We start from the raw sequence: 27,211 nt of genomic DNA, 5'->3' as shown, positions 1-27,211 counted from the left end.
CAGTCAGTTCAGTCAGCAGAATACTATGTTCCACCTGGGTGCTAGCAACAAGCCAGCCGTCCTCCTGCTCATCCTCCCTGTTTTCGATGATACCATTCAGACACACAGCGCAGCTTATTGAACATGGAGGACGAAAGATTGAAAGACAAGAGACCATTGGGGGAACTGCTGGAAGTAAAGGTGGATGTTCACTCTGAAGCTCTGGACTTCATCCACAGTGACACGAGGCCTGTGATTTATGACAGGGATCCCAAAAAAGTCAACAGCAGTCTTAAGGTAACCAATGTGCAACCAGCAGAAACATGAGCAGAGAATACACAGTACAGGACACGAGACAGGGAGCACTAAATCTTAGTAACTAAATCTGTGTTTCAGATTTAGTTATTAAGCTGTTGTTGTACACGTGATTCATCCAATTAAAAAGTTTGTAAGAGTAAATTGTTATCCAGTTTGGATAAATTCAGTCCTTGTTGAAAACTTTCCTTATGCTTAATTTCCACTCAATGAAAGAGGAATTACCAGTTTAATAATAATAATGTGTTTCCCAATACTGACCTCAAGTGGACATATGCACACACTCTAATAGTGCTATTAGTGACATGTAAATGATTTTTTATTGTTAGTCATTAATAAAAATTGTGGAGTGAGTGTATTGAAATTTTACTGGAATCTGAGGGAGAGCATGGCAGAAATAGTTTTGGACCACTGTTATAAAGTATTGTTTTGTTTCTCTGATACAGTAACACATTCATTTACCTCATCTCTCATGATCATTTTCTGATATTTGTAACATGCAAACGGCATTCATGCCAGCATAGGAATCACTTACAGTCTCCCTGTTTGTGTCTGGAGGTCATGTTTGAGGATGTGATTGCAGAACCCCCCTCTGTGCGGAGCTTTGATAAAGTGTGGCTATGGAGTCACGCCCTGTTTGAGGTATCCAGACTATGGTGCTACCGATTCATCTCTCTCCTGCTGGCTGTGCCAGTCTCACTGGCAGCAGGGCTCCTCTTTGCTGTGCTCAGCTGCCTGCATATCTGGTAGGACACTTACACTGTGACAAGCAGACTTACAGACAAGACTGAATAGCTGCACTAGTTTTCTGCTAAGTAAGAATCTTTAGGCAGAAATGGTTGTCACGTTTTCTCTGATACATTCAGGGGACTCTATCCAGGAGTCCAAAATGATTTTCACTTCCTTTTTATTAAATGAGCTCATATTTTGTCCTCTTCTTTGTGTCCTTCAGGTTGATCGTGCCATGTGTGCAGCTCCTTCTCATCAATATGCGCTGGGTTCAGACTGTGTGGGCCAGCATACTGAACATTTTTATCAGTCCATTCTTTACCAGTATTGGAAAGTGCTGTGGTCAAGTCACCATCCTTCTGGCAAAAGATGAAAACTGATGGAAGCACACTGTGTGGAAACGATTGGTTAAAACAGCAATTATGGCACATGAACAGCGGCGACAGACTGCATACTAATTCTGCTGGGAGGGAAATGATCATCTGTATTTTAACCATCTGTGATTATTCTGTTTTTATTCACTTATCGTGTAATTTGTCATGCTGAAATATATAATTAGTCTTCTGTTTTCTAAATATTATAGTGCATTATGCATAAAACCTTTTGGCTGTCTAGATAAGGGCAACACAAAAAGCATACACTGAGGGGAATTAATAAATAATAATTCAATAATAAATTATATTTAAACCTCCTTAATACACATGTAAAAGAATAATCCACTGAAAGCAAAGTGAATGACAAATATTGCAATTAATTTCCAATTTAATCCACCCATAAAATTTGAACTGATTATAAAAACAGATTAGGAGGTTAAGAGCTCTAGCAGAGCACTGGACAGTCCTCTGGATGGACTGATGTGTATGTGAGGTTAATGAAGACAATATGAATGCAATATGTAAAAAAAAAAAGTTTCAACACCTGCTAACAACTTTTGGTTTAAGGTTTTGAATCCAGCTATATGCAGTAGTTTCTACTAAACAAGATGATAGCTGAAGGTGGAGACCAACAACTAATTTCACTCTGATTTATTTTTCTATGGAAAAAGGTTCCTCTGAATCTTCTTTTAGCTTGATTGGAAGTAACACGTTTATAACAGAAAGCCTCCTGTGTTAAATGTAGTGTAAATCGAAAGGAGTGGAAGTTTAAGAGCCAGAAGGTGTGCAACCTTGGAACCTGTCTGCCATTATCTGTGGATGATAGTCAAATACAGACCATCATCTGCATATTCAAATAGAGAGCTCTGATTGCCTAGGCACCCAATCACATCTGCATATTCCAATTTAGATACACCAATTAACCTGACAAGCAAATTTTTGGACTGTAGAAGAAAGCCCAATTACCCATGCAGACATGCAGAACATGCAAAACTAACTATTGAACCAGCGTGCTTCCCCTTGTGTTTGAGAAATTAAAACAAATCTGTAAATGTTGTGATTCACCTCATTTGTACAGCTTGTAGGATCAAACCTAATATTTGATTAAACAAGTGTAAGAATTTATTGTTATTGGAAATTCATTTCATTATAAATCATATTTTGTATTTGTCTCAAGTTACACACCCAGCAGTGCTCATTGCAAAGGGAGCACCACCTGTGTGCGTAATATAACCTGAGCTAGTGATACCTACTCTACCCACTACATTCTATATGAGTCTAAATATAGGCATGAGACCCGCTTGTGTCTGTGTACATTAAGTGGAAGACAAGAGCCAGTGCAGTCTCAGCTAACTGCGCCGACACCCATGGAGGCAGAGGTATGCCCACCGTGACTCTCTGCAGAGCTATTTCTGTCCGTCTGCCTCAGTGCCAAGAATACACCCCTAATTGGCTTGGCACCCAATCACATGCACTCTGATCTCATTCCACTTCTCCCTCTTCATCTCCGTCTCTACCAACAGGAAACTGGGACAAGGAATGCCAGTCCTTCATCCACAGTCGAGCTTCCTGTACTTCTCTTACACGCAACTGTTTGAGATACATAGCAACACAGAGCTGCCGGTGCTGCTGGTGGTGCTAAGAGCCTTTGAAACAATTTTCATCACAGCAATCTCTGCGCTGCCTCCTATTCCCCACCTCCTTTTTTTGTTGCAGCAATAGTGTATGAGTTTGTTTAGGGAATATACTGATATAGAAAGCTATGACTGATAGCAACAACTGCAGAGCTTAAGACTGAAGCCTGTTTTATTTTGGGGACTATTGAATTTTATGTATTCGCTGTGACTAAATCAGAAGTATACGAGAAGGCTAAGGACATGCATTTGTGTGGGCTCGTCATGCTCTGTACCACAGCGTATGGAAAGTAATGACTGAGTCACATTGTTGTTATGATTACCATTATGAAAGTAAACATATTGATTAGAATATAAAAGCTAAATTGTTTTTGTTATCTATTTTCTGCCTTAGCCTCCAATGATGGAGCAGTATTTTCCTTAGTATTTGAGCACTCTGTTGTGTGTCAAAACCTTCCCGACAAGCCCTCTAAAAGAATATACAGTGCCTCAAATAATTTATAATACAAATTCTAAGCTGAGAAAAATAGGACATGGAGGATGAGTCTGAGTGTTAAGGTGAACATTAATTAATTACATTACCATTACATTAATGGAACAGAGTGCTGTTATCATTGATTGTTGACGTGCAAACATGTTAAAGTCAATCCTCTAAACTTAGCTCCAGTCTTAAGACTGTGTGTAGTAACTAAAGCCACAGGATGAGACTTTCTGCCTCACTTTCGAGTGGAAGTTGGGGCCTCTGTGCAAACCCGGCCCAGTCAGCCCAACAACCCTGTGTGAAATGTGACACAACCCTGGGTTCTCCTTTAAGACATTCCTTTTATGTCTGTGTGCATTACATTGTGTGCAAGTGTGTGAGTGTAAACCTTCTCTGTGCGTGCGGGGTGGGGGGGTCAGGCCTCCATTTTTACCAGGGCGTCTGCAGCAGCTGTCCCCTGGCATGTCAGCGGGAGCGGCACAGTAGTGATACCAGGTCAGAAGCGAACTGAGGCTGCTGCGCGCAGGTTGATTAAAGGTTTATCTTCACTTTCTTCATCCAGGACCTGCAGCCCGACCATGGCGGATCAGTACCAGTACAACACTAATGAGGAGAAGTTTGTGAAGGACAGCCACACCAAAGAGATAGATCTAATTAACAGAGATCCCAAGCAGATCAACGAGGACGTGGTGAAGGTTTGTGCAGCATGGACACGACACCCTGCCATTAACAGCTTTAAGAATCTGTCCCCTGCTTTTGCATGTATGGAAATGTGGATTTTTTTTAAGTGGTTGCTGGAAAAAAAAGAAGTGATAACATATGAGTGTAACGGCAAAAAAAAAAAAATAGACCAAGAGCTATTCCTGTTGCTTGTGCAGAACGCAAAGTTTATTTTAGGAAAGGGGCAGGACAGCCTGAAACTGATACACTGTGCCACAATGTGTTATTTAAGTTACTGTTTATACTGTGATTGTTGCCATGTGTTCACCACAAAATCCTTTATGTAAGGACAGAACCCACCATACTTTAGATTATATATTGTTTGACTTAAGGTAAACATTTAAACAATGAGGATTGTGATTGTGTGTAGTGTGTAAGCTCATGACTGATTTACAGGCTTGCTTTTGTCAGTTTTCAGAAAATTATACAACAGTAACTCATAATAACTGAAATATTTATCAAACTGTAAGGGCTATCTCTGATCCATTTACTCCTGCATAGATAGTACTTTTATTGATGAATTAGCACTTATAATGTAATCCAATTCTTTGCTAACACTTCATATTCTTTGCTTTTTCATTAAACCAAAATGATTTATGATACATGAAAACGCTATCCTTCAATTAGTCACAGAATCCTTCAGAGGATTTGACAGCTTATGTATGAACCACGTGCGTGTTAGGTTTTTCTAAAATTACACTGCTTTTTGCTTTACATATGCCTCTAATAGTACTCTAATGCCTGAAATGGCCCAGACCATGCAGAAAAATATAGAACAGCAGTGCATTCATTCATTCATTTGTTCATTCAAAGTATAATCTCACCCCGCTATCTCTGCGGAAAACAGCCTTTTTACTCCCAAATTGATCATAACCAATGTTCTGGAAGCAAAGAAAATGCTTTAGATGTGGACATGATCACTTTCTAGCTTGAATAACATTTCATCACTGAGCCTGAGCTGAAAAAGCAGCCTACCAAGACTGCACTTTAGAAAACTAAAAACCAAATCAGACCAATGTAAAATAGCTCTCATGAATTTTACACGAGTTTATCTTCGGTTTGTGCTGCAATAAAGCTTTTAGAATTATTACGATGCTGCATTAAACACACTCCTCAGTTTTTCTCTGTTTGAAAGGCACAAAGTGCTACAAACAGTAATTTTCTCTGCATGCGCCAACACTGCAGCTTTCTGAGGCATATGATTACTAATTATTAAGCATGTCATTGCCATGTGCGTGACGCTTGCTCTGAAAGCGTTGTTCTCTTATGTATCGGTATTAATGAATGGCTTTTTAAAATGTCTTATTAGGTGGAGTTTGAGGATGTCATTGCAGAGCCTGATGGTACACACAGCCTGGATGGGGTGTGGAAGCTCAGCTACACCACTTTCACTGTTTCCAAATACTGGTGCTACCGCGTTTTGTCTGCTGTCTTTGGTATCCCCGTGGCCCTGCTCTGGGGCTTCCTGTTTGCCTGCATCTCCTTCTGCCACATCTGGGCTGTGGTGCCCTGCATCAAGAGCTGCCTGATTGAGTCGCAGTGCGTGAGCCGCATCTACTCCCTTTGCATCCAGACCTTCTGCGATCCCTTCTTTGAAGCCTTGGGCAAGATCTTCAGCAGTGTTCGCGTGGCACTGCGCAAAGAAGTCTAAGAACTCCTGCAGTAGTGTTTGTAGCGTGATCGGATGAAGCGTAGTATCTTTTTATACACCAGAAGACCAGACTTGGCATCTTGCTTGCTGCCTAATACTCTTCCTCCACCTTGACATGACATGTTGTTCCCCACCCTCCCAGTGTCTGACTCATCGATCTGAATCCTGACATGCCCACTGTGGGTTGTGCCAGCAGAAGTTCTGTGACAGCTGAAGCAGGCAGTGTGGTTCTCCGACAGCTCTGGCACTTCTGGAGAAAGGCCCTATCTAGATTCGATCGCCCTCATGTATTATTTGTTACACAAAATGCTCGGACAATGTCTACTGGGTCACTGCACATGAAACGAACTTCACGACACTGCTGTAACCTGAGGATGCTGCTGCTTTATTGAATCGCATTTGGCCATCTTAAAATTGATGCTGTATGATCCTGCATCTGGAATTGTTTCACTTGAATTAAATGAATGTATCTTATTGTTAATACTTTAACGTGAGTGAAAGAATTTATCTTTGTCTGATCCGGTTTCTTTGTGTATTCTGATGTAATTTCCCCCTAATTTCTGATTAGTGTACAAAACATAGTAGTCGTTTTGAAGACTTACAAATGCATACATGTGTCGAACAGACACTTCCTCTATTCAAAGTGTGATGAGGTGAATAATAAAAATGCTTATTTGCGTATTTTAGTCAATTCTAAACATATATGTTGGAGTGAAGTAAAATTTCTTTGTGAGATCTGTGTTAATTTTTCACAGTGTTTTTCTTTTCTGGTTTTTTCTTTTCTTTTTTTTTTAGACCTGCAGTCTGAGAAGCAAAAACATTACAAAAATACCTTAAACTGGACAGAAAATCGTTTTGCTGACTATGTTGCACCAGAGTTTGAGTGTATTGTGTGCATTTTTCAAAACCTTCTGAGAGGCGTCAGAAAATATCTGAGCCTAACATCTGTTTCACTGATACTGTCCTTCTGGAAGAGGTGACCTGTGACCTGTGACCCACCAGAGGTTGCTGTTGTGTATCTTTCATGTGCTTTTCTTTTGTGTCTGAGATCCACGATCAATAATTCATTGTCACCACACTCATTTCTTCTTAGCTATAAACCACTTTTGTATAGTCCACATACTATAATACTGAGAAATAGCAGACTCTTCAAGACATTATCACACTGTTTAATGCCTTATGTAGTTATGCAACCACATTTTATTAAAACAAAAAGGCTTTAATCACTTTCATTTTACTAGAATGATGCTCTTAATTTGTAAGACTTAATTAGGTTAAGCTCTCATCACACATTTTAATAACCAAGACACACATTTTAAACTCACAGACTTTAGTAAACATATGTTTACTGCAAGATTAAACCTTTTCACAGATTTTTACAATTCTCACACTGAATTGTCAGGTTGAATCCACTGGAAAGCAGATTAAAAGGAAATGCAGGGCTTTATTTTCAAAAACAAATTTTCAGTTTCATGAGCACAAAATTAATGCTGCTGAATCACTGGAAAAAAGGGCAGTTAGCAAGTAAAGTATGAAATATAAATACTCATTTTCTAAGTTTTTCATTTACATATTTTTTCTGCCTTTTGCGAAACATAAATTAAAAAAGCAGAATCACACACACTGATTGGCCTCCATATTTATTTTTAATTAATGTACCCATAAAGTACTTGTGAATGAGCAGTTATTGATGTGGTCAATAACCGCTCATTTATGAGTCATTTAATAATAATGGTTCCATTAGTGGCTTTAAACATTAGCACAGTAACAAGGCTACGAATGACTGAATCCACACATATGTATACCTGTTTAATAGAAAGATTGGCCTTTGCATTAGGTACACCTTGCTAGTACATGTTAGATTGCTTTTTGCCTTCAGAACTGCAGTGATGGTTTGTGGCACAGTTTCAGCAAGGTGCTGAATCATTCCTTGGAGATTTTGCTCCACATTGACATGATAGCATCACACAGCTGCTGCAGATTTGCTGGCTGCGCATTCATGATGAAAATCTCTCATTCCATCATATCTCTAAGGTGCTCTACTGCACTGCGATTTGGTGACTGTGGAGGCCATTTGAGTACAGTGAACTCATTGTCATGGTCAAGAAACCAGTTTGAGATGAGTTGAACTTGTGCCATGGTGCATTATCCTGCTGGAAGCAGTCATCAGCAGATGGATAACTGTGGTCATAAAGTGATACGGTTGGCAGCAATACTCGGGTAACTTTTGGGGGGGAGAGAGTGTCAACAAAATGACCACCAGCCACTTATTCTGTTTCACTATATGCCACTCGTGACACTCTTAATTTCCCAATAAGTTGGGGATAAATAAAATGATTGGAATCTGAATCCGTCACAATCATCAGCGCAAACAATGTTTTTTCCAATCTTCCATTGTGCAATTTTGGTGGGTCGGTGTAAACTGTAGCCTCGATTTCCTGTTCTTGGATGACAGGAGTGGCATCTACAGTAGTATGATCTTCTTCTTCATCCTGATGCTCGGTTCCAACTCCAGCAGGTTGTCTTGATCAAATCCACATGCCTAAATACATTGAATTGCTGCCATGTGATTAATTGATTCAATATTTGCATTAATGAGCATTTGAACAGTTGTACCTGAAAAAGTGGCCAATTAGTGTTCAAGGTAAATATTAGCCTACTCAAATCCATCATTTTGACTCTTCAAGATTAAATCTAAAGCTTGGCTCGATCAGTATAAGGCAGCTGAATAATAATGAAGCTCGCCTTTTACACATCTGAGGGATGTTGCTGTACTTTCAGTATTATTTATTCATATTTAATTATAATATTCATTGTATCATACAGTTTTGGCTTTTCATTCAAGTCCCTTCTGACTACCAGTATTGATAACCATTGTGCTGCAATTAACAAATCCAGACTGTCAACACGTCAGAGTTATTTAGTCACAGCTTGTTTTATTTTCATGTCATGCAGCAACTGTTGCCTTCAGGTATCTGACAGAAACATGAGTCACTCATTAGTGTATAAAGTCTCAACCAGGTCAGGTCTCAACCCTATACTGAATTTTGGGGCTGAAACAGGATGTTCCCAACTTGAATGTTATGCCAAGAATCGTTTTAGACTCCTTTCAGGAGGCGAAAGGAAAACTAACCAGCTGTGTTTAAATAATTTTATCATAAGTGTATTTTTGGTTGCTTTCATTCTTTATTTTTTTAATATGTTTTTTGAAAATATTTACCAGTGACAGGCATCTCACATCTAACAAGAACTCAAGTAACATTTTACATGTTTTACAGGTATGCAGTCCACTGAAAATGTGACAAAATGAACAATGTGGTGCGCAGTATTTACAACAGAAGAACAATTTCATCATAACACAACATGACAAGTAGGATCCAGAAGCTCTGCTGGTGACACTAACTGAACCCATGCTGTGGCTGACGGCGCTTAGAAGCTTTGTAAAGACTGTACTTTTTCTGCATTGCAAACATATACTGTACATCTAAAATGAAAAGTGTAAGAAGAAAATACAACAAAAAATCAGCTGAAGATACAGCTTAGTCTGTGATTATCTCTCTGTGAGTTTTAAAGAGCAACGCTTTACCCCCTAGGAATACTCAGCTGAAGATTTCCTTTTATCACAATTCTTTTCCCACTTCACTCTGATATAAAACAGAAAAAAAATTAAGACTTTTGTTGTCTTCCCACTTCTAAACATCAAGCATCAGTGAGGAGGCATTAAAGAAATCAAACTGCTGGATATTTTATGGTCGACAGCACGTAGTGAAAGGCTGAGGGCACAGCGCAAGGAGGGGAATGGAGGGCCCGGGGCTTATGTGGTAGAAGTCTGTGTGATGCTCCTCTGACTGCTAGTGCTCTTAATGGCAAAGGTTGAAGAGTTGCTCTTGTGACTGGAGTTAAAGTCACGCTCACAGTGGCACTGGGATGACTTGAGGTAGCGGGTGGAACAGCAAAGATTCTGCCTAAGATCCTGGAACAGATGCCCGGCAAAGCACATATAGATCCAGGGGTTGCAGCAGCTGTTGAGGCTGGCCAGCAGCATGGAGATAATGAAGGGCATGGCTGCGTGTGGGGAGAGAGAAAAGTTACAAAGATGAAAGATTTATGCCAAGTCTGGACTGAAAGGCAGCTTGTTTACTCTGTGAAATTTTGTATTCTAGCAAATAAGATGCTGTTGACTGGCTGACAGTGCGGTACAGCTGTCTTTATCCCAGTAGAGTTTTTTCACAGTGGATATTTTCATGTCTCACAAAAGCCTATGAGGTACCGTGTTACACTGATATTGACCATAACTGTGTGATATTTAAAATAAATATTGATATCATGTTCAATTCTATTCTATTCTTTTTATAGTGTGACAAATCACAAAAACAATCACTTCAAGGCACTTTATATCGTAAGGTAAAGCCCCTGCAATAATAGAGAAAAAAGCACAACAATCAGACACTATGAGCAAGTACGTGGCGACAGTGGGAAGGAAAAACTCCCTTTCAACAAGAAGAAATCAACAGAACAAGACTCAGGGGGGACAGTCAGCTGGAGGTGAGGATGTGTTGATAATATTGAAATATCTGCAGTTTTTCTTCTTGAAATCTTTTGTGCATTTTCCTTCATATCATCATATTATGAGTTTAATTCATTTGCTAAAACAAACAAACAAACTTACAAACTGAAAGATACTTTTTTTTATAATAAAGTTAATGATGGGGTAAAAAATTTGATATGATGACAGCCACAGACTAAACCAACCTGCAGTCATCTGTAATTTTTGCTTGGCTTCCTTTAAAAAATAAAAATAAAATTGCTTGTGCCGACACATTTAACATATTCCTGGAGATGCATTCCTGCTGAAAACAGCTCCTGTTTCAGGATGCTGGCAGAGTGAGAAGGGGGAATATACAACACAAAGAATTGAAATGGTGAATTATTTAAAGAAGAAAAGTGATGACTTTCTGAAACAAAGGGAATTCCTGCAAAGAGGAACAGTTAGAATAAGAGAAGTGAAAATGGCTCCCCTGCAGTGTCATTATGATACCTTACACTAAGTAATCTGCAGAAGCGTGCAAAATGAAGTTTACACCTTTCACATGACATTTAACAAATGTATGGAATATATATAATTACTTTACACCCTGTATTTAACCTCATCTCACTGATTGCTGATCTTTTCTTCAGTGTGTTTATGCTCCTCCCATTTTCATGTTGTCTTTAATGACAATTTCTAAGCTTGAAAGAAAGAAAAAAATCAATGTAAATGCTCTTTGGAAGGGTGTGAAAGTCACATGCATGATTAAAGGTAGCCATTAAGGGTTGGATTTATGACTCAAAGAACTCCTTTTAGAGGGTCATGGATGTTACGATTTGAGCAATAGTGTGTGAAACAGCCAGAGCATAATATCAGCTGGAGCAGTTTTCAGACATTTATTATCAGAGCAGTGAGAGCACGGCCTGCACTGATGCTGAATAATATCAGGAACTACTCCCAAAAAGGCTTTAATAAATTAGCTCCTGGTGTCTTTCACAAGGAAATAATAAATCACTCAGCAAATGAAAAGAATAAGAAGCATCATCTCCTGGGTGGTACATCTGTCTGGCTGCCACAACTGATAATAGCCTTCTCAGCAATTCATTACTGAGATGACCTAATGCTGAGTCTTTTTTCCTGTGGGCAAACAAACATCAGCAGTAATCTCATTTTGATTATTACAATATGTGATATTTATGAGTAAATTGCATTTTTCTCTTCACATCTTGTCCTTTAAAAAGTGTAACACTTGGAGATTGAACAATGGGGCTTTGTGTTCCTCAAGCTCTTAATCAATAGTATATAGAGTGTGAGCCGGTGTCTGAGGGCAGCAGGCTCAGTGGGGAGATGTTTGTGTTAAATTTTCTTTCTGGTTTTTTTGGGGGGGTGGGGTGATTCTGTGAGTGTCTGACTCAGGCTTTAACCTTCTTCTGTTTTTGTCCTCTACATAATGAAATCTGTCTGGCTGTTAAATGTGAAATCACAGATGCTGCTGATGTCCTTCTAGCAAACCTGAGAGGAATGGGACATTTTAGTATCCTATGACATTTCCAGAAATAGCCTTGATAAGCCTAACCAGGTGCTAAAAATGGTCAAATTCTCATCTGTGAAAGGTCCTGTCTCCTTAACATGAATAATAACGCTGACATCTCAGTAGTTTGGGAGGAATTTGGAAAAAGACCGACTAGCTTTGAGGACATATTCATACACTAAATGTGTGTATACTGCACAACCATATACAGCATACAAATGCTTTGTTCAAATGACAGCAAGGGAATACTTTGGTTTCTTTGCAAGCTAAGCGAGAGAAGATGGATATCACTGTGCTGTCTGCACTGGAGCTGCTTTGCTGAACGTAGTCTAAGGAGCTTGGAAAGAAAAGCGACTGGATTTCGTCAAGTTTCTTGAACACGTTTCACCTCTCATCTGAGAAGCTTCTTCAGTTACAAGACCAAATGGTGGAGAGTCCCAAATTTTAAGCCCTAGTCGGAGTTGTTCCTTAATAAGACATCCCCTCTGTTCAAAGATAGTCGTTCACAGTGGACATAAATGGCTTCTTTTACTCCTCTTTCAAACCATCTCTGTCCAAAATGTGAAAAATAGCATCCTTGAAAGAGTGACCTTTGTCCTTTAGATACAGATGTACAGCTGAGTCTTGTCCTGTTGAGGTGGCTCTTCTATGTCGTGCCATGCATTTATGGAGAGGCTGTTTGGTTTCTCTAATGTAGAGGTCTGAGCACTCCACGCTGCACTGCACAGAATCCACTACATTGTTTAGCTTGTTTGGGAGTTTTGTCCTTGGGATGAGCCAGTTTTGTCTGAGTGTGTGGCTGGATCGGAAGTGCACTGGGATGTTGTGTTTGGAGAAGATTCTCCTGAGTTTCTCTTGATAAACCTGCTTCATAAGGCATGACAATGTTGTTGGCTCATGTGATGAGGCAAATGATTCAACGACCCTCTTAAGGGACACTCCCACTAGGGCTTAAATACCTGGGACTCTCCATAATTTGGTCTTAGAACTGAAGAAGCTTCTCAAATGAGACGTGAAACATCTACAAGAAACTTAGGGAAGTCTAATCCATTGTATGATCCTTACTAATCGTCCAGTGTAATACAAAGCACAATCTGTCATCTCCTTGTATCCCAACCAAATATTAGATTAAAGAAATTAATGATTAAACCATTTGAAAACTGACAACCATTTGCTGATTCTTTTTAAAACATATATTAAATGAACTGACTCTTCCTGTTGTTTCTTAAGCAGTCTGGTCTGGGTTAACGTAAAATTTTTTTATTATGACTTAAAAAGGAAAAGTGTATCTGCACACGCACACATGGATGGCATTCCTGTCTGCCTTTTGTGCATGAACACTGGCGTGTGTCACTGCCAGTTCTGCCCTTTCTGAGTGCTGTTCACTTTCAATCATCAACCTGTACTGATGGAGCCTTCTGCAAAAGAAAATAAATGAATCACTTCATTTTCCATTCACAGGATCAAGCACTCTTTTCTCGCTTCTCTGACGCTGACTAAGGTGCCCTTACACCAATTAGCCTTTTCAGCAAACTATCGAGCAATAAGCCTCTTATTTTAAAACTTAAGTGTAAGTATAAACATCTGGTGTGAACAATGAAGCTTAAGGAAGTTCCGGTCAGCCGAACCCTTTAATGCAAACCCACAGAAGCAGAAGAACAGAAAGAACCGTAACACCAGAGAATGTGTCCCATTTACTAAGGGGGGCATCATGACAGTTTCTTTTATCTTATTGTGCTGTGTGGAAAAGGACACATTTTTCATGGTCACTAAAGAACACATGATTTAGTGACAAAAAACAAACAAACAGATTTTGCAATGCCCTTTGGCTGTTTATTTTTACTCACAATGAGATGCAAGCACATTATTTTGCAACTCTCTCGGGTTAATGGCTGAAATTTAATTTCCTTAATCACCAAGGTGATAGATATGTGCTTTTAATCTTTTCTGCTTAAAGAATGTCGCTCAGATGTGCAAATGTATTGTGACTCGTTAAAGCTTATGATGTTGAGTGGGTGTGGACACAGTCCCGCAGATCCATACACACTGAGACCAAATACAGTAGATGGCTGTTTAGTGGCCATTGTGGCTAAATGTCAGTGTACCCCACCGGCGCAAATGAAAGCTGCTGAGCGCGTGGTGGTGCACACTAATTTGGTTAATGATTAGCAATCACTCAGTCTCTGCAGTGCAGGGAGGCTCAAAAGAAACTTGAAAAACTCTGCTTTGCCCTGATGTTTCTAACCGCAAAAACGTGTATTATGAGATGAGAAAACATTACTGAAAACAGTAGAATGAATTCACTGGTTTCCTGCCTAGAATGTGCCAGTCACAGGATGGCAATACACATTTAAACCTTTTAATTACGTACTCCCAGGTGCATCAGTGGTAATGATATTAATGGTAATTTTGTTAAAATCACGTGAATATCTCACATTGGCTTTGCGCTTCCAAACGTTTATGTGAAACTCTTTCCTCGTTTTTGACTACGATGACCTGGATGACTGAGAACCTTCACAGACATCTTTCCTCGTTTTGTTTTCTTTGCGTTTGTTTCACCGTAAGACCTACCCAGTCTTTACCCCACCCTGTACAGTTTGCCGTTCTAGTAAAAACAGAACCAGGTTTTCTTTGAGTCATTATAAAACGTAAGGCACGAAGCACCCGAGCACGCACGGCTTAAATTGTGTTTTCTTTCTCAGTCTGTTTCAACTAACTCGAGCTCTGGTGCACAAATTAACGAGGAACAGATTAAAAATAAATAAATAAATAAATATATTTTATTGTCATTTGTAAATACTGTGTGGATGGTGCGTAAAGGAGTGATGGGAATAGCATGTTTTAAATTAATGTAAGTGCGTAAGGACGCGTGGAGCACGATATCCTTTGCGCACTGCCGCGCACTTGGCATATTATTAAACTTAAACATTGATCCTACCCTCACGGGGGGCTGCTGGATCCCACGCAGACCACATCTGAACTGAGAAAAAGGGGGTCCAGCAGACGATGTAAGCCACCACGATCACAAAAGTCATCTTCACTGTCGTGATCTTCGCCTTGGAGATGAGCTTTACGCTGCTTACACGGGCCAGTGTGTTGCTTTTGGTGGTTTTAGGCGTCAGGTTTATGCACTGCTCCCGTCTGGTTTTCAGTTTAAAGTTTTGCCATATTTTAAAGCTTATTAACCCATAACAAATGCTCAGTATGGCCACTGGAATTATGTATATGGTAAGGCTGATCCATGTGATGTAAGCTTTGGCTCCCCAAGGTTTCACGAAGTCGCCCCAGCAGTCATACACCCCTGACCCGGCCGAGCCAACCTCCCTCAGGGAAAAGATGAACATCTGGGGGATACTGAAGAGCAGACTCAGGATCCAGGAAAATATGACATATAAACGGTCTTTTCTCCTGTGCAAAGAACGGAGGGGCTGACAAATTGCCAAACACCTGTCTATAGACATCAAAACTAACATATAAGTGGAGGCGAACATCCCAACGACCTGCAGGTATTTCACCAACCGGCACAAGATGTCTGGTCCATAGAACCGAAATGTAATGTCCCAGATAAGTTGAGGGAGAACTTGAAATATCGCCACAACCAGATCGGCGATGCTCAGGTGTTTCATAAAATAATACATACGAGACTGGCTGTGTTTGGTTGTGTGGATAGCCAACAGGACGCACAGGTTACCCGCGAGCGCCAGAAAGAGGACCAAGGCGAGCACAGTCACCTCCACCCTCGCCACTTCTTCATTCCGCTTCAAGGGGTTTGTCTGATTCAAACCACCGGTTCCGTTAATGAGACTCGAGTTCCTCCAAGATTCATTGAATTGCCAAATGTCACTTTCATTTGAAATACTTTCCATTGCTGCAGTCTCGTCCTCCGCAGATGCGTCAGGGTTGTGCAGTCATGCAATAGCTGAAAGAGTCACCTGGAGGGTCTTTAAGTCTTCCGTGAGTCCTCACCAGTGGCAAGACATAACCCTGCTCAAAAATGTTTCCTTAATAATAAAGAAAGGAACTCGTTCTTTGAATCTCAATCACCCATACATTTCCCCCTCTGAAAGCAGGATATGAGTGTGAGAGGGAAGCAAATGTTTCCACTTATCTAAATCATATAGAACAGTTCACAAAAAGTCCATTGAAAAAGAAACGTCAGCTGAAGAAGGGAATAGTAGCGACCAACAACAGGATCGAAAATATAAGGATCTCACTGGTCAAAGTAACATCCCAAAACAAAAATCATTCTTTCTCAATTAAGAGGCTGTGGTCTTGAAAATATACATTCATCTGTTTTCAAAATTAAGATTAAGGCTTGCAAATTAAAATGTTACAGAGAGGGGCGAAAAGCTATAGAAATGGAAAGCTCCACCGTGATCTGTGGTAAGAATCCGAATGACCGGCACTACAGCATAAGCCCCTATTATAAGATTCCCAGTTCAGTAAAAACAGACAACAGCCTTACTCATCACCAACACTACCACTAGGTGGCTATATGCACTATTCAGTAGTAACGTCGATGGTGTTTGCAGCTCGGAGGACCAACTCTCCTCCAGATCTGCAATAAATCACGGAGCTCATTTTATAACCAACCAGCCTCATTCATCATCATCATCATCAACTTTATTTATAAAGCACTTTAAAACAACCACAGCTGACACAAAGTGCTGTACATTGGAACTGTAAAATAAAATTACATGAGTTATAAATAAAAAACAAATAAAAGAAGAGTGAAATCATTAATTAAATAACTACTGCATTAAAAAAGAAACTAAGTCTCACTGAGGTTAAAAGCCAAGGAATAAAAGTGGGTTTTAAGACGTGATTTTCTCATTGATGAAGATTGTTTGTTGTCAGATTTAATATCAAGAAAGCTATGAAGAAAACACTAGCTCCAAACTGAAGTCTGATATAGAAGATATATTAAGCTGTTTTCATATTTTGAAACCGCCTGGGAAGTCAGAGTGAAATATGTTTTTATTCTGCTGGAGACCTGAAGGGATCCTGACGTCAAGACACCCAGAGTCAAATTTTGGAACAGCTAGAAAAGTAAACATGTGTTTAATAAACACAAGCTCATTCACAGGCTAAATGTGAGTGCAGGCACATACGGGTGAATAACTTTAAAAAAAATTGTACCATAAAACACATTTGTATAACTTAAAATCAGAAACGTGTTGATTGTACGTATGAAATGACATTTAAAAAAGAAAAAGAAAGCAATTCATTTTTATAAGGCACGCCATAAATGGTAATAGTTTCAGTCTTGTGACATCATCTTCGCCCTTTGAAGCTGATCTGGCTATGAATGGGAGGAAATGCTGGCTGGCATATGAAATGTCTGAAGCACAAGCTGTTTAGGAGAGGCACTGAGACCTGACAAAGAGCTATTCTTAAAGGCACGCTTTTTATTGGCCTGAATCAAAAGGCATCTTAGACCAGATGCATGACTCGGCTGCTTTAAGTTTTGGAAATGTCTTCCTGATTTTCTAAGGGTCACTTTAAACTGTCCAGTAGGACAAGAATAACACTGGTTTTGCTTATGTGACCAGCATTCTTCTTCTTTTATTCTTCTTTCTATAATCATACATGTATATATATATGTATGTGTGTATATATAATAAAGGAAGACAGAATGATGACCCCGCACACATGGGGATAAGTGTGAGGGACCAAGCAGCCAAAGCAAAGAGGACAGAGGCAAAAAAAGTATCTTCAAAAAGGGTTTTCTTTATTTTAACCATCAAAAAGTCCAGAATTAACAACATTCAAAAACATACTTAGCAGGCCCATAAAAGAGGTCAACTAAATATAACTCCACGAAAAGTAATTTCCAGAAACTTAAACAAAACAAAGTGAGACACACCTTAACTCACAAACTGACCTAATTACAAAGACATGAGAGTAGCTTTTATAATGATTTGGCCAAACCATTTACACACAATAGGGGGGAAAGCAAAAACACACACTAATATTAACTAAGCACAGAATAACCTAACTAAACCTAAAACACCCCTGCTCCTGGTAAGCCCATGGTTGGTCCTGCTGAGCAGGCATTTTGTTCCCAGAGTCCTCAGCCACACCTTTTGCCCAGACAGGAAACAGCCACCGCCCAAACCCAGGTAACTCAAAGAAAGAGAAACATAATTAATATAACAAAACATTTTAGAAAAACCACACAATGCTACTATGTGCGCGCCTCATAATATCAGTGTTAGGTTTAACCAAATGATTAATGAATTATATTAATGAAGAAAACTGCAAAGCAAACTAATAAGGTGAAAAAATGGACTGATTTACCCCTGTGTGGCTGATGCCATCACAAGAAGACATTTGCCTTTAAAATGTTCATATCCATGTGTTACATTGGCCTGATTCCTCTGTACATATACTTCTTTTTTTCTTCCTACATGTGCTGCCAAGAGCAGCACTGCACTGGGATTTAGGGATTCAAATGACAATGGTGATTAATACTACTTAAGCGTGAAGGGTGTTGCGCAAGTCCTACATCAACATGAAAACTGTTATAGATTAATTTGGAGAGTTAGTGCAGAAATGAAAGGACAAAAAAAGAAAAAACACAGAAGGATTTGTGCTAAACATCATGTGAAATACTAAATAATGTGTGCCACTCTCTGTGATAGAGAAATAATATACACCATTAACCATGTGAAACCGACAGAGTGTAGATGATTACACTTAATGAGTCCTGAGGTTTGCTTTTTTCATGACCACATTAAAAAAAAACATATGAAAATGCTCTTATGTGATTTATTTGATAGAGTTTATTGAAAAATAGGATTTGTCTGCTACTGCACGCTGTTTACATTTCCAACAACACAGCCTTGAAAGCCTTGTGGGAAAATATATCTATGCCACAGGGTCCTTCCCACTTTTGTGGTTTTTGGTTTGGAAAAAGGCAGAGGCACCCCGGAGTTTGAAAGCAGTTATGTAAAAAAAAAGAAGATGGCTTAGCAGCGACTGTAAATTAAGAAGATAAAGAAGAAAAGAAGGGTAACGATGAATTGAATCTACTGTGCAATCTGCAGTGAAAATATTTAATGTGGTTGTTAACTAGATCTCTGGTGAGACGCATAGAGTGAGTCAGCAAGTAATGAAAGAGGGGAGGTCTGAAAATAACAGAATAGCAAGAGAAATTGTCCCAATATAGCAGAAGTGAAAATGGAAAAGTTTAGTACATCCAGTACGTCACGATCTGCAGCTCTGCAGAAAGTTTGATGAGTGCTAAAACGTTTCATGGAAGAAGATGTGGAATAAAGTGAGAAATGTTTGCAAAATGGTTCTGAAAATGAAAAGCACATCCCTAGTCCATCAGGGCTGCGAAGCTTTAAGGGGATGGTTTGTCAGAGGTTGTGTCTCGATGCTATCTGACAACAGAGAAAGGCTGAAGCCACACTGCCAAGTCTGGGCCTTATAAGCGAGTTACGGAAAAGGCAGACGATGTAAAAGATATTTGTGCAAACAGACGTATGTAGAGGAGTAATCTTAGCTTCAGGGATGTGTTAAATAAATCCAGTACATCCAAAAAGTTATTCCATTTAAAAGCCATTGCCATAGTAACAATGACAAATGCAGATTTTAACCCCTTAACAACTAGTGTATCATATTTCATACATGAGTATTTGAGTCTTCTACATGACCAGTGTGGACCTTTAAAACCTAAATAATTAGCAAAATATATCATTTGAAACCAATAAATTGGAAAAAAGGCACAAAAAAGGAAATATATGCAAATTAAAACTCATATATACAAAATGATATTTAATTTATTAAAAAAAAACACCAGAAGATTCAATAAACACTCAATTTTCAACAAACTGGGGCAAAATAAATAAGATAAAATACATTTCTGTTATGTTTCTGTCTGCAGGTAGAGGTGCTCATTCTGAGAACAGATTGGTCCTCATCGGGACACATTAACAAAAACATGTTCTGGCTAGTGTCTATTGAAGCAACTGTGGTGTAGCATGAAATAATAAAACCCTGCAAATCGTAAAGCGAGCCAATCTTACTGTACACCTTTGTGTTTGCAGAATAACTGTTATAACAAATTATTTTCTTATTATGCGTCAATGTCTGTAGCTCCGTAATGCTTGTAACTTAAACTTAAAATACAAAAAAAAAAAAATGTTTCAATGGTATTTTCTCTTTGTTTTCAATTCGGGTAAACCCCCTGGTGCTAAACTTGGAAACAGTTGGCTTCACGAGGGCAGCCTAATATGCTGTTAATTCTGTTATATGCTCAGGTGACATGAAGCCTTTTGATGTGAGGAAGAAACACAGATTCAGTCTGAGCTGCAGGCTGCCTGAAGAACACAGCTTCATGTTGTGCATCTATTAAAGGCGAGGCCACTGAAATGTGACACTGGTATTGTGTGCGGTTTATTCGTTGATTGTGTTTTAGCGTTTAATTTGTGTAGTTTTGGTCAAAAATAGAAAAAAATTCAAGCAACAAATCATCAAAGTGGTGCTTATGGGTTGAACTAGGTGTGGATAATTGTGAATGCATTTCGAGTGCTAAGCAGCAGGAAATCTGGTTCGAAGTTGGTGCTTGATTGATTGTTTGAAAAGGAAAGAAGGCTGCAACAGTTAGAGGCTTGTGTGACAAAGCAGAGAGCAGAGTGTTAGACGGATCTTTCCTCCCATGAAGAGAGAAAAATTGACAAGGCTCAGAGTCCAGGTTCCTTGTGGTGAGGACAGACCGTCATGGAAACATTAGGAAAGTAAGAAAGATTACAGATGGAAAATATGATGGTCTAGAATTTCCTGATATTAGCAACGTTAAAGGAGAAAATTCATTGGAAACTATTGGAGGGGATTTGCATAAGGACACCCGTGTCTGGGTGATGAAGGAGAACAGGATGGCAAATTAAGTCTGCATATGTACAATGTTATAATTCAAAAAGACTCAGCTCAGAGGCAAATTACAGCTGACTGGTCTACAGAGAATACCGTATAATAAAAGGTCTTCACATAGTCTAACTGCAGTGATTTCATTTGCAGACATTTATTGCATCACAAGCAGGAGTAAAATAAAATAATGTTCCCCAGTACAGCACCGCATTTATGACCTCACTAATACACACTATTGTTTAAAAATCTGAACATTATAAACCGTGTTAAGACAACATTTGTGAATGTGCTATTGTATTGAATATATTGCTCAGGTTTTCCTAATAATGTACAGCGCTTTACAAAAGTCTCAATATTTGCTATGACCACTTTTTTTTTCTTTAACACCTTTGAACCTGAACTCTCTTGTTATTTCTTTAAGTAGTCTTCAGGAATAGTTCAGCAGGCTTCTTGAACGGCATCCAACGCTCTTTTTTTGGATGCTGGCTGCCTTTTGTTCTGTTCTCTTTCAAGATGATCCCACACTGCTTCAATAATGTTGAAATTAGGACTCTGTGGAGGCCAATTCATGACTGATAGTACTCCACTGTGTGTTTTTCTACCCAGGTATGCTTGTACTGCACTGGCAGTTTGTTTGAGATCATTGTCATGGTAAAAAATTAAGCCACTGCCAATCAGATGTTTCCTAATTCCATCAGTTTTGGCAAGCTCTCCAACACCACTGGCTGAAACGCAGTTCTCAACCATGACCACGAGTCTCCACCATGTTTACAGATGGCTGTAGACCAGGGATGTCAAACTCATTTTACATCGTGGGCCACACACAGCTCACTTTGTTTTCAAATGGGCCAGAATGGAGAAAAGCAACAGAAGAAAAAAGAAGTGCGCTTTTAGCGGCATGTCTCAGTTTTTATACAAGACAAAGAAATGCTACTTAGTTAATGACAGAGATCTGTTGGCACAACTCTTTGGACTTTAAAAAATCGCAAATTGTAAATTACAGAAAAAGTTCTGGCAGCTCATTACCCAGACTGTCCTGTTATTATAAAGCAGAACGTTTGTATGTTTGTACATATTGTAAAAAAAGTCAGATTTTTATAGTAGATCGTAAAATCAAAACAAACAAACAGAAAAGGAACTTTTCTCTCATTTAGTTGATTATCTGTTACTTGATTACTCTTGTGTAGTATGAAAGGTTGTATGTGTGACTCTAAAGACATCCAGTGGGCCAATTCTGGCTCCTGGACCTCTCTTTTGACCTCCTCCTGTACATATTTATGACAATTTCAATTAAAAAAAAATTGCATTAATCATTTGATCAGAGCTGTTGTCAACACCCTACCACTGAGAACAGTAGATGTTTCAGCTTCAGGTCCAGATGCATGTCTCAGGTCCTAGCTCAGGTCTTTGCTGGATATTTCCCTCTTACATGATTTAGATTAGATTAGATTACTTAGATTTTTTTTAGGTTTGCCACTTATTCTTTTCTCCTCCACTTGTCCAACTTCCTCAATGTTTTTTTTTTTTTAAAGTAGACACTGCACACAATGCTGAGATATACCAAGATTTTGGCTAATAATTCTGTGCAAGTCATCTTATTGGTGCAAAAATTCTATTTTCATGTCAAATTGTGTAATTTTTAAAACCGGTTCATTCCTTGAGTCAGATGCCTTTTTTTTATGCTTAGATAATTTATATGCCAATTTTTAGTGTCTTAATAAACAAAAAAAAACATTCCTCTGAAAATGGTCAGGTGTAAAGACTGCACCCGCTGCCTAAAGAGAAAACTACTGCTCATGGCCACTCTTTGGAAGCAAAATATAAAGACATGAGGGTTAGCTCTAGACTGCACGGTACTGTATATTGTATTATACTATACATAACTAGAACTATACATTTACAGGATCTTAAGTTTACACACAAATCATGGCTTTAAAACTTAAAGTACTGATCTCTTTTTGCAGAAATGTTTGCACAAAATCACTCATATAGTGCTAAGTGTTTAATATAATTAATATATCCAACTTTTACAAAGGTGGATACATGTTTAAGATTTTTTGTGTGTGCCTTAAACATTATATTACTTTTTTGATTGATTTTATTCGGATAGTACTGCATTTGTTTTCTTACCTTTCAGCCTGTCTTCGTTCCACTGTGGTGTGAATTTCCCATGTCACAGTAGAAAGATGTGGCGGAGTGAGCTGACAGATGTTTTCTGTTTGTACAGACATACAGCTGATCTGGCACTGAGACAACTGTTGTAAAAACAGTATAAGTTTACAGATAGTTGTGGACATTGGAGCTATAGTAAACGCAGGCAACGCTTTTTTTCCGAAGCGCTGATAAATTTGCTGTGATCACATCGAGCCTCATTAAAACAAGTAAGTTTGGTCTCCACGTTTTCTGCCCACTAAAACCTATTCAGCATATGTATCCCATCCTCATGACTGATTCCACTTGCTCAGCACTTCTCTGTGCTGTTCCCACACATCTTGGGCTTTCAGTTGACAGATCTAATTAGAGACAAGGTTCAGGCTCAAACTTCTATTGAAGTAGGATGCAAGGAATCTGCTCGCTAATACTTTTGGCTCCTGCTGCTTTTGTAATAACTCAGATCATGATGTTCTCAGTCATTTTCCTCTGGGTGATCTTGTGTCATTCGATGCATGTAAAAGCATAACAATGCACTCTAAAGTGTTGCGGGATTCTGCCACTCCTGGCTCAGTGGGAGTAAGATATATTCTGCATGCTAATGTCACTTAAACCATGAGAAACGTTACCTTCACAGAGGAGAGGACGTTAGTGATTTCTGAGATTACAGCCATGGGTGTTGGTGGCTTCATAGATTGTCTAAACAAGCAAACTAAGTCATGCATCACACGAGCTCGAGGCATCTCTCACTCAAACATGGAGCTGCGATAGCTGGAACTTGTTGGATAACAGACTTGTTGTACGATATTGCATGCAGAGTTCTTGATGTGGGCCTCAGCTTTGCGGAAATGCCCTACTTCATTACAGGAGCTTCCTGAGTTCAGGCTATTTTAAAAGACATCTTCTTATAGAACAATAAAACAATAAGACCTCATGTAGTGTGTCTGGAAAACTTACTTACATGTGGGTTTGCCCGCTCTGAAGGGAATTTACAGGATCTTGAATTTAAAAAAAAAAAAGCAAACAACTAAACAATAACTCTTCCCAATTCCAGCTTCGCGTTTGTTGGACGAAACACACATTGTTCGATTCAGGCTACCGACAAAATCCACAAATAACATCTGGCCTGTTTGCCAAGAAAACTGTGATTATGGAATCTCTACAGATGGCTCTTGTCACGAAAGGGTGAAGAATGGATGGATGATGTCAGATAAACTTAATTGTTTTTTCCACATGCGCAGTGCCTTAGTATATAAAAGCAGAGGCGTTCGCCTTATTATCTTTATGACCAGTCAACTGTATTTTCTTTCCTCTTGCTTTTATTGGTGAGATGAATCAAAGGCATGGCCACGATGAACGATGATGTGTCAACCATTACAACCCACCTTTGTAGTGTATGAATCCAGCACTGCTAATTACTGCACCTCTAATAAAAAAGTACATTGTAACGTTTACATCTAAAACTAGTCAAATTAACACCTTTTATGGGGTCAAGATTTTAATTTGTCAGACATTTTGATTAATGACCAACAGCATGGTGTTACATACAAGTTTATCAGTTCGCCATCTTAACTAGCTTAATTTTTTCGACGCTACTTTTTTCCCACTTTTTTATGACACCACCCTCTAGTGGTGCAATATGGTATATAACATTACAGGACAGAAATCTACAACTACTGTTTTTGTTCAGTTATTTTGCCTGGTTTGCTGAAGTATGGCACATATTCTGATAACCTCAGATATTCTAACAAACTTTTATATTAACTTCATGCAGCTGTTCCTCAGACATGCAAATATTTGACTCACAAGCATTGAAACAAGGAAAAATTGTGAAAGGCACGACAGATAACATTATTCCATTTACACCGTGACCTCAAAGCAAAGGAAAAACAAGGCTGTGACGGGAGCAGCAATACTGAGACGCAGCCAAGGGCGTCACTGTTTGAGTGTTAGACACACTGACAATACATCAGAGTGTTTAGAGTCTGTTATTAGTGAATGGAGCGAACGGCAGAGTCGGGTTTATGGCAATCACAGACTAACCACCACACATGCACCTGCCGCGCCATCAGAATAAATGATCAGTAATTCTTTCTTTGCCCATATTTAGGTAGTGCTCTTCTAATAATGTGCAGCCAAAAACAAATCCTTCCCACTGATATTTGCAACGTGACTGAAAATGGGACTGAAAAAATATTTACTTCTTTTCTTTTTCCTCTCTTTGTTTGATATAACTGGGTTGATATTTTATGTTCGTTGCCTCAAACAGCCTCAGAAATGAAACACCAGGATTTGGTGGCATTGGGTAAAGCCGGTGTTTCTTTTAAATTATTCAAAATACCTCGGACACAGACTTGTGCAAGAAAACTGTGCTGAGACTACTGGCACTGAGACGTACGTGAGGGAGGATAATTACAGCTCTTTGAACAACTGGTAAGTCCCCTTTCTCGGACCATTACCTCCAAATACACCAGTTGGCCGGTGGCCTTTGGACTGTTTGTTATCCTCTGTGTGTTTGTGTATTGGTGTATCTTGGAGGTTTTGGAGTCTATAATATGGCTTCATGGGACAAAAAAAATACCCTAAAAATAGAAAACAAAAACTACATCATTGGATTTAATACCTAATAGCTTCTCATTTCTAATGTAAATGTAGTATAAATGAAAGATTACTCCTTCTACCAGCCAGCAATCATCAGTAGAGCTGACGTGCTCGTGTCTCGTGAACGTGTCTGTGCATTTTTAAACTTTTAGGTGTTTGTGCTGCTTCCGCTTTTAAGTGCAAAGCGGAAGGTTCAAGTTCATTGGTTTCTTAAACGACAAATTACACCAACCTGTCGGGAAAAACAAGTTTATTATAGTTCAAACAACAAAATCTATTCACTGAGCCGTTTTCTTAACTGCTTATCTGATTTAGGGTCATGGGGAACAGCAATATCAATACAGAAATGCAATACTAAGCGAACACGAAATGTACACAGCAACAATGTAAACAAATCCATAATCTAATGCAATCAAAATAAACACTGAGGTGGATATAATAAACCGCAAAGCTTCGAGGGATACTATCAACGTTCTAAGAACTTCACAGAATCTTCTGATCGGGTTGAGAAACTTTTAAAAATTATTGCGTCGTCTCTTTTGACTTTATATGCTTGCAACTAAAAAATAGGAAGCTTCTGAGAATTTAAAGGAGATATAAATCATACAGGCTTGCTTTTATTATCTTTTGAAGGTTACATATGTTGTCTAAAAATTCTTTTTCCATAGTCATTAAGTGAGCATCCAGTTTTGCTTATTTAAAGTGTGTTGTGGTTTTACATTTGCAGCAGCCCAATCAGGACTGCTTTTGTTTTTTATATATATTTTTGAATCTTGGCCTTTATGTATAGAGGCCAAATGTTTAAATATTGTATTATTGCTATTTTTAATTTACCTCAGACTACATTTCCACTCATGCTTATTTCTCTCCTTTTGCTATGGTCACCCAGCTCTCACCTTCTCACCCTCTGTATCGTCCTTGTACAGTCACCAAAAGGTAAATGCAACGGTGAAACAGAATCTACAGCATAGAAACTGGGGAAAAAACCATTAGAAGACAATGTTATTTTTAGGAGGGGTTCAGATGAAATTTAGGTGTGCTTGAGCACCCCCCCAAAAAGGGTCTGAGCTCACCAATGGCTAATGTTCATGTGTGCACAAGGGAGTTAATGTAGTTACAGAAGTTTTACTGACCTCTTGAAATTGTATAGAGCAGGGACAAAGCTTCCTGGTTTGAAAAACTTAGTCAATGCACAAGTTTCTTAAACCTGCATTCTTTGAAAGCCACCAAAGTGTGTGTCAGTCACTCAGTTTGGCTCATACTGAATAAGAAAATTAAGTCTGTTTTGGAAATCTTGCTCATACTATATTCCAAAATGGAGCTTTATTGGTTTTATGAAACCACAAGCGGTTGACTAATGAGCAGTCATTAGCGAATGAGCAGTTTGACAGAAAGCGCCACCGAAACAAGAGGGCAATGGTGTCAATGCTCATCCCAAGACTTCAAAATAAATATCTGACAGCAAAGTGTTTAAATATTCCCAAGAAGAGACAGCTAAGTTAATTTTACTGATATTACATTTACACTGAGAGTTATATAACTTTCTCAAAGAGCCACAAGTTTCTTAGTGCACCCTCTACCCAGCCAAGCTTCATGGTTCAGCAGTCATATGAGCGTAACAAAGTTATTGTTAGACAGTGGGA

The 27,211-nt window shown here is 39.0% G+C and overlaps 3 protein-coding genes across 3 annotated transcripts; 2 read left to right on the top strand and 1 right to left on the bottom strand.

Moving 5' to 3' along the window:
• Window positions 1–123: 123 nt before the first annotated feature.
• Window positions 124–1,403, top strand: LOC309707535 (caveolin-2-like; the record flags this gene model as incomplete). The annotated part of the gene is made up of 3 exons (XM_082534905.1): window positions 124–276; window positions 853–1,040; window positions 1,247–1,403. The coding sequence occupies 3 exons, from the start codon at window positions 124–126 to the stop codon at window positions 1,401–1,403; spliced, it is 498 nt and encodes a 165-aa protein (XP_082391031.1).
• A 2,572-nt stretch (window positions 1,404–3,975) lies between these two features.
• On the top strand, window positions 3,976–6,581 carry cav3 (caveolin 3). Its single transcript, XM_082534881.1, has 2 exons — window positions 3,976–4,207; window positions 5,542–6,581. The coding sequence occupies exons 1-2, from the start codon at window positions 4,091–4,093 to the stop codon at window positions 5,881–5,883; spliced, it is 459 nt and encodes a 152-aa protein (XP_082391007.1). The 5' UTR covers window positions 3,976–4,090; the 3' UTR covers window positions 5,884–6,581.
• A 2,218-nt stretch (window positions 6,582–8,799) lies between these two features.
• Window positions 8,800–16,319, bottom strand: oxtra (oxytocin receptor a). The gene is made up of 2 exons (XM_082532463.1): window positions 14,881–16,319; window positions 8,800–9,948 (listed from the first exon to the last, which is right to left on the bottom strand). The coding sequence occupies exons 1-2, from the start codon at window positions 15,806–15,808 to the stop codon at window positions 9,698–9,700; spliced, it is 1,179 nt and encodes a 392-aa protein (XP_082388589.1). The 5' UTR covers window positions 15,809–16,319; the 3' UTR covers window positions 8,800–9,697.
• Between the last annotated feature and the right edge of the window lie 10,892 nt (window positions 16,320–27,211).

This window comes from Aulonocara stuartgranti, assembly GCF_965226115.1.
Source record: "Aulonocara stuartgranti genome assembly, chromosome: 5".
In the NCBI taxonomy this organism is placed as follows: Eukaryota; Metazoa; Chordata; class Actinopteri; order Cichliformes; family Cichlidae; genus Aulonocara; species Aulonocara stuartgranti.
Note: the sequence above shows the minus strand (reverse complement) of the source record. Positions and strands in the feature narration are given on the sequence as shown.

Bases quoted from the DNA above. Each gene is read 5' to 3' on its own strand.
- cav3 (XM_082534881.1), top strand. From the start codon at position 4,091: ATGGCGGATCAGTACCAGTACAACACTAATGAGGAGAAGTTTGTGAAG. The intron at 4,208-5,541 runs GTTTGTGCAGCA...ATGTCTTATTAG, and splicing joins TCAACGAGGACGTGGTGAAG to GTGGAGTTTGAGGATGTCAT.
- oxtra (XM_082532463.1), bottom strand. From the start codon at position 15,808: ATGGAAAGTATTTCAAATGAAAGTGACATTTGGCAATTCAATGAATCT. The intron at 9,949-14,880 runs GTAGGATCAATG...CCCCACACGCAG, and splicing joins TCCAGCAGCCCCCCGTGAGG to CCATGCCCTTCATTATCTCC.